The sequence below is a fragment of the Micropterus dolomieu genome, unplaced genomic scaffold (genome assembly GCF_021292245.1).
Source record: "Micropterus dolomieu isolate WLL.071019.BEF.003 ecotype Adirondacks unplaced genomic scaffold, ASM2129224v1 contig_14563, whole genome shotgun sequence".
Lineage (NCBI taxonomy): Eukaryota > Metazoa > Chordata > Actinopteri > Centrarchiformes > Centrarchidae > Micropterus > Micropterus dolomieu.
Genome location: NW_025743549.1, coordinates 1 through 7,695, shown reverse-complemented (window position 1 = coordinate 7,695; position 7,695 = coordinate 1). Strand labels below are relative to the sequence as shown.

Sequence of the window (7,695 nt, the reverse complement as noted above, 5' to 3'; positions counted from 1 at the left end):
GACATTATTGATGTATTGATTAGTTGTTGAGTGGTTCAAGTTCAGAAATTATAAATAATGTACGTGACTTGACTTGAAATTATTTTATGTGAAGTAAATATGTAATTTGGTGTAATATGTATTTTTACCCTAACATGTAAACAGTAGTTTTGATTCTTATGTAATGTTTGATATTATGTTACATTAAAATGTACTTAGATTACAGTATTGTTGTTTCATCAGACTTTCGATCATGTATCTGAACATATATGTAAATTGTGTTTTATATAGAATTTTTTTAATTTTAAAACTTTATGAAATTACTGATGCAACAATTAGATTTTTTTGCTAAAATAAAGTATATGATATATAATGTCTAAGTAAATGTAAAAGTATAACTAATTTAATGTGAACGTAAAAAATACCTTTATTAAAATGTGTTTATTAACCCTAATATATAAAACATTAAGTTTTTAAAGGGGATATTTCATAATTATATTATAAGAATCCAGCATATGTAGAACTGCTAAATAAGTAAAATTCTTTTCTTTCCTCATATAACATATTAATATTATTATTATTATACATGACGTGTGTGATATGAAGGTGAATCCAGTCCATGTAGTGAACTGTGTGCTGTATTGATGAGGAGCTCAGTGATCAGAGTCCATGTAGTTTCCAGGATCAGACTGAATGCAGTGCTGGAAGCTGCTGTTGACTGTGTGAATGTGTGTCTGTGCTGCTTGTTGCTGCTGTCAAACTTCAGATAAGCCGGTAGTGAAGCCCGTGGTGAGCGTGTACCCAGCAGCATCCAGAGCCCACCATGAGGGGAAGAAGAGCTCCCTGCTGTGTGTGGCCTCAGGCATGTTTCCTCCTGTGGTCCGCTTCTCCTGGAAAAGACGAAAGGTGAACAGTCTGACGGAGGAGCAGGCACCTGCTGAGGAGGAGCAGCTGGAGCTCAGAGAGTCGGGACGCACCGCCGCCATCAGAGCGATTGATCGGGACGCTCTCTACACGTATAAATACCGCTGCTACGTCCAGCACGAGGGGGGGGAAGTGGAGGCCCAAACAGAACAAGGTAATGAAGGCTTGGTGACTGTGTTCAGCAGAGATTCAGCTTCATGTGGAGACGCTGTCAAAGAGAGCAGAGGAGCAGAGGACTGACATTTCTTTCTGACTCCTTTTCTGTTTCAGAGGTTTCACCTCCACCATCAATTCCACCATCAGTGTCCTTCCAGTCTCAGTGCAGGGTGAAGCTGCTCTGGCTGCTGTACACAGTGCTGATAGTGAAGAGTCTGGTGTACTGCTGTGGACTCCCTCTGCTGTGAATCCTCAGAAACAAGGGACCGTCCACCGGCTGCACACATGCTGACTGACTGCTTTCTGCTCGCCTTTTCTTTCCATCAGATCTCATCAATTCAACTCATTGATCACTTCGATCAGCCGTCAGAAATGTAAGTTATGATGTGAACAAGTTAGATACAGTCATCCTAAAAATATACACACGCATATATTTGCAGTTACTGAGTGTAAATTGTTATTTTGATGCTCTCGTTTATTTCCATGAATCATTAGCTGCCTACTAGATATTTTATAGTTTACAGTATTTTTCTTCTCATGTGTCTCTTTTTAATACATGATGCAGAGTGTGGCAGGTTTGTTAAAATCTTTCAATGTGACTTTCTTAATAAACTGAAAAATCACAGTGTCTGAATTTTATAAACATCCTTGTTTTTTATGAATTTCATTTTGGCTTCATATTAAATAATTAGAACCAGGATCAGCTTCATTGGCCATGTATGTTGACAGCTACAAATCATTTGACACTGGTTATAAGTAGCTTTTAACATACTTTCACACAAGAACAAACGTACAAGACATAAGAACATAAGCACACAGCTAAACAAGGACAGCAAAACTAAACAAGGATGAGCAAACATAAACATATAGCTGTTATATACAAGTCAGCAGGTGTGGGTGTGTCACCAGGTTCAGTTCAAGATTTATATTTATGCAACACATTAAAAGACAGAATTACAGAAAGCTTCACAAATAAAATACAGAAGAACAGAATACAGAAGTCATGAATGACATAATTTACACTCAAATTCTAACTTGTCTTTGAATTGATGTTGTATAAAATATATGCATGCTATGATCCTTTCTCACATATCCTATCATGTTGTAATATGTTAAAAGTTATGGTTATGTTGAAGAAAAACTGTCACCCTTAAAGAATCAATGAAAAGCCTGGATACAACATTATTGTGTAATCTCTATAATCAATAATTAAATAACCAGGACGTTGTTTTCCATCAATTTAAACCCTGACCAAAAGCTTAACCTCCTGAGATGTATTTTATTTTAAATTTAAGCAGTTTTGTGTCTTGTCTACAGCCACAGCGACATGTTCAGGTTTTTATCAGTGTCTATACCAGAATTTCACACTACATCAGTGTAGATATGTGTGTAAGTCCTGAGGAGAACCAACATGGTCGCTCTAGATCTACTTAAAAAAGACTTTTTTGAGGGGAAACAACAAGATGACTTGTTTGTCTCTGTGGTTTGTGCTTCTGTCTGAGTGGTTTGTGTTCTGTTGGTCTGATGAATGATAACAGATCGACGACATATTGTTATTAATATTGCACCTGAGGAGACAGCAAAATCAAAATCCTATTAAGTCAGTTAAACACTTTGACTGCAGAAACTTTTTTTTTCTTCACTAAAATAACCAACAATGGGACTTTGCCTGCTGCTGTTTCAGTGTGAGGTAATAAAGTGGGATCAGAGCAGACTGCAGGTGGTTGAACATATCTCATTTTATTTCAGCTTCTCAGCTCTGATTTCAGGATTTGAGCTGTTTCTCTCACAGATTAATAACAGATCAAAACTGAGACAGTGAGTACTGAGCGCTGAAATCAAACTGAACTTCCTGGAATGATTATTTAACCAGAGTCGATGGTTGTAACTGTCATTGTGTTATTAATGTGAAAAAGTGCAGCTAGCGGTGAGGAGGCTGCAGAGCAGAAACCCACACTGCTGCAGGAAAGGAAGTGATGATTGGCTGTTGAACAGTTTTTTATGAGTCCCAATAACCACTGAGAACAGATTCATATCTGCTGCTGTACACACTCATCAACTCACGGCCCGTCCATGGACTTTATTTATGGGGATTTTAGCCATCAAAGGTGAACTTTACAGTTTACACTTGGTGTTGATGAGAGTCAACAAGTCCTCATACAAACATGACTAAAGGCTTCTTTGTCAGAGCCGGAAACAGAAACACATTTCATCACAATCCATCCAATCGTTGTTGAGGTATTTCAGGAAGGGCTTGGTAACAGGAGCTGAAGCAGCAGCAGCAGTGAAATGCCTCGTGAGTGAAGCCGTGTGTTGTTGTAGCCACTAGTGAGCTACATTACTTCCAAATGCACACTTCATACAAATTATATTATACTACATACTGATCGTAATAGTGTACTCTTTTAGCATACAAAAAAATCAACAGTCAAACAAATCCAAGAGGGCACACCTGGGTAACAGTCAGGAACCAAAAATACAGGAGCAGGTAACAAATGCACAAATGGACCACAGCTTGAAGGAGTTGTGTTTTATTCCTGGCAGCAGCTGATGCTGAATTGGTAGAAGCATGCAATGATTTGATTAAGTGAATAGTTAATCAATACAAAACATCAATATAAAACATTTTTAAATCAATTCATCTTTGTGGATGATTAATCAATTAATTAAAACCGGTTAAATGACATTGAAGGTCCAGTCAGTTAGTTGCAGCACATAAGCAGAAGTCCTATTAGTAATAGTAGAGGCAGCAGCAGCCACAGTAGGACTGTAGTAGTACTGCCTGGTAATAGTAATAGAAGTAGTAGTAGTAGTAGTAATAGTAGTAGTAGTAGTAAAGGCCTTGTGTGTGAGTCAGTGTGTTGCAGCCACTAGAGGGCGGCAGTGTGAAAGACTTAATGTACACAGTAACAGCAGTACAGCAGTTGGAGCAGTATTAGTATTAATAGCAGTAGTAGTTGTTAGTGAATAATTTATGGATACTGTGACTCAGGTTTCACCAGGTCATTATTGGGTCAACTGCTGAGCTAAAGTAAGCCAAAGGTGACAGCCAGCCACTCTCCAAAATGTAGCTCAGACTCATGAGTCTTTTCTCTGTCTGCTTGTTGACTGACTGACTCAGCTGACTTGATAATGAAGCTCTGTTATCCATTTGTTAGGTAACCCAAGGTCCATATTATCTCTGGTTTGTTTCATTACAGACAGACAGGAAGTATTCTTCAGGTTTAGTGTCGGCATTCCACGTGTTCACACAGATTCAGGCACTGCATCTCCTCAGCTGAGTCTCATTAAACCATGCTATGTTAAGTCTTCATCAGGCTTTGAAACTTCTTCATAACATCTGAACCTGGCTCACAATATTTCTTCTCTAAGGTAGTATCAGGTGGAGAGGCAGTGTGTTGTTACAGACACTAGAGGGCAGCAGTGTGACAGTTATAATCCTGACAGCAGCAGCACAGAACAGATAGAAGTACTGTCAGAAACTGTAGTACGAAAACTACAGGTTTAAAATGAGTGTAAATAAACATCTTGGAACAACATAAAGATAATTCACAATATATTATGTAAGATTTTCTGTAATAATAGAACAAATGGAAGAGAGTTTATGTTGGTTTCGTTCAGTCAGGACATGTGGTCGAGTCCTGAAAACATTTAAACATGTAGGTACAGGTTATATTTATATCAACTCCTGAAAAAATGTAATAAATTTAAGTAGATATATTTAAACATACTGTATATGTTGATATATCTGCAAAATGAGAAATAATTCCAATCTTGTATGATTTAAGTTATTTCAGCTATTTAAGAGTCATCTGTTAAAACTCAAAAAATTTTTGAATACAAATTGTTCTATCCAAATGAGCTGCAGTATTGTTTTTATTATTTATTTTTATTACAATTGATTAATCTATACAAAATTGTTAATATTTGAATTTAAAGCGACTCCTGGCGAAAGACAACAACAACCAGTAAAGATAAAACTGAAACTGAACAAGATGAAAACACATTCTCTATTTTCTTCTTTATATCAAAGCATGTGGAGCTGAACTTTAAATTATAACCAGAGATCCAGCCGTAAAATATTTATTTTAAATATTTAAAACACAGAAATATTCACACTGCAAAAGAATCTAAGTAAAATATTAATTCATTACAATATTATTAATATATAAAATGTGGTAACTTTAACAAAATATTCAGATTAGATCAATATTATTTTTGCAGCACAAAATATGTATAATGTAAAAAATATTGGATTGTTTTTTTTATGTCTTAAATACTAGTGTCAAAATAAAATCTATATTTACATTTATTCATTTAGCTGACGCTTTTTATCCATATGAGAAATAATAACTGTTAAAAGAACATTTAGGGTTTTGTTCATGTTGATTTTTAATATACTTGTGTAAGTTATGGTTTAAAACTTACTGGAAGCAGAAGTGGGATTATTAGTATTTTATTAGTAGTTTCAGTTTACAGTGAGAAAATATATTTGACAGACGTCACATGACATATTGTCAATCTGCTCACTAAGATATTTGTCAAAAAAACGTCTGAATCTAAATATCCAGACATCAATTAAACGAGATGCGTAAACTGTCAAAATCCAAAATCTGTCAGGGCTATAAATTCGACTTAGTTTTTTATGTAGACGTTTGGTGATCTAATGACATTTGAAATTGCACACATACAGAGAGTGGTGGAAAGTAACCATAATATTTATGTAATGCAAGTACTACTAAAACACAATTTAATGTACTACTTTATACTTCTACTCCACTACGGTGGGCATGAGAAACAAACAAAAAGTGATGAGAAGAGAAAAAATAAAAGTACAATACAAATGTATTACCAACAAGTTCCGCTTTAAAGGTCCGTTACAAACAACATGTTTTCTAATTTTAATCTAAAGGACTTTTTGGCCCCAGTTTCTGCCTGAATACCTATTTCAGATACAAGGAGGGTTTTTACAGGCAGAAGCAGTACTGGCTTCACCAGTTTCTCCTGTTGTGGCTGAGCTCTACATGGAGGAAGTAGAGAGCCGAGGCTTGGCTTTGAATATTTCACTCAGTGAAACATCATGTAGCTTTAATGAAGAGACTGAACAACAGAACACAAAATAAAGATGTGATGCAGAAAGATAAATAGTGTCAGTAAGAAATGAATCTGCTGGCTGACAGTAACCTTCATCTTCTTTTTCAACAACAGACATTTGAAGATTGAACACAAACAGGATTTTGGAGAATGAAGGTCTCAGTGTGACGAACCACACAATGAAAACAAGAAGCTGGTTCCACTTTTTATACTAGAGAGACACAACTACATGTTCCTGCCTTGAACTGATGATTTTCACTGTTAGAATCAGCCGAGTTTGTAGTTTTCCTTCTTTCTAATGTAGCTGTAGTGATTTGAAATAGTTCAATAGAGGAGATGAACTGTAATAAAGCAGAATGAGCTCCGACTCAGCAGAAAACCACACAGCAGCTTCAGCTGAGCTGTCAATCAGCAGCAGCAGCCTTATCTGTCCGCCGCAGGGGCTGATGGGAGGTCTGAGGACCCGTTAGAAACCACGCGGCCCTCGTCTGATCTCACAGCTCGTCCTTGTTTGGCCTCAGCTGCATCAGAGCGCCACTTCTCCCCAGGTTCACCAGAGGAAACACCACTGCACACAATGCTTTTCCTCCCAGCTGCTGCTCTGTGCTGTCTGTGTTCAGGTGAGTGTTTCCAGCCAATCAGGAGCCAGCAAACTCCACCTGGAACAAACACTGTCACACTGACCTTCATCTATCTGTCTGTGTCTCTACAGCGCTGGTTGCCATGGCAGAAGAGCTGATTCAGGATTTAACATGGACCAGGAGAGTCGATGAAACTGTTTCCTTCAGCTGTCGAGAAACTAACCAGTGTAGCAGTGATTATGTATACTGGTACCAGAAGAAAGACACAGAAACATTCACAAGTATTCTTGCTATTCGGAGATGGGATGGTTATGTATATTCAGATTTCAATCACACACAGAAAGATGATTTCTCAGCTGTGAATAAACAGAACGGCTGTGAGTTGCAGCTCAAAAACGTTAACATCTCTCATTCAGCCACCTACTGCTGTGCCTGTTGGAAGAGAGGTACCCACAGTGAGAAATGATCCGTGCAGCCTGAACAAAAACCTTCAGATGTCAAACAGTGTTTGTGACAGGAAGAGAGCAGTAAACCACAGCCCAGGTTCACATATTTCACCTCCATCTCAGCCAGAGTCACAAACATACTGAGCTGAGGGATTTCTTTAATATTCTATTGATTTCTATTTGATCAGATATTCCAGCAGGTTTCTTGTTGTTCCACACAGTGAGGACAAACTAGCAGCACAGAAGCACAATGAGCAAACAAGATAAAGAGGAAACTAAATAAAAATATAATCCTGATTCACTTTTTAATTAAAGTAAATGATATATAATAGATAAAGTTTCCAGCCAGATGTTCCAGATGCAGATTAAAGTCGTCCTCTTTGTTCTGCTGCTGGAATAAAGTCCATTCCTCCCTCACAATACTAATCTGCTCTGAATGAAAACCCTTCCAGCAGCACTTGTTGTTTAACAGCTTTCAGTAGATTTCAGCAGATCATTTCACTTTCTTCCATTTT

The 7,695-nt window shown here is 37.3% G+C and overlaps 1 gene segment (V, D, J or C); it reads left to right on the top strand.

The window, feature by feature from the left end:
- The first annotated feature begins 501 nt into the window (after positions 1-501).
- LOC123966923 lies at positions 502-1,393 on the top strand. The segment is given in 2 exon segments: positions 502-1,057; positions 1,174-1,393. Coding segments are annotated over 2 exon segments (486 nt in total).
- Positions 1,394-7,695: the final 6,302 nt, after the last annotated feature.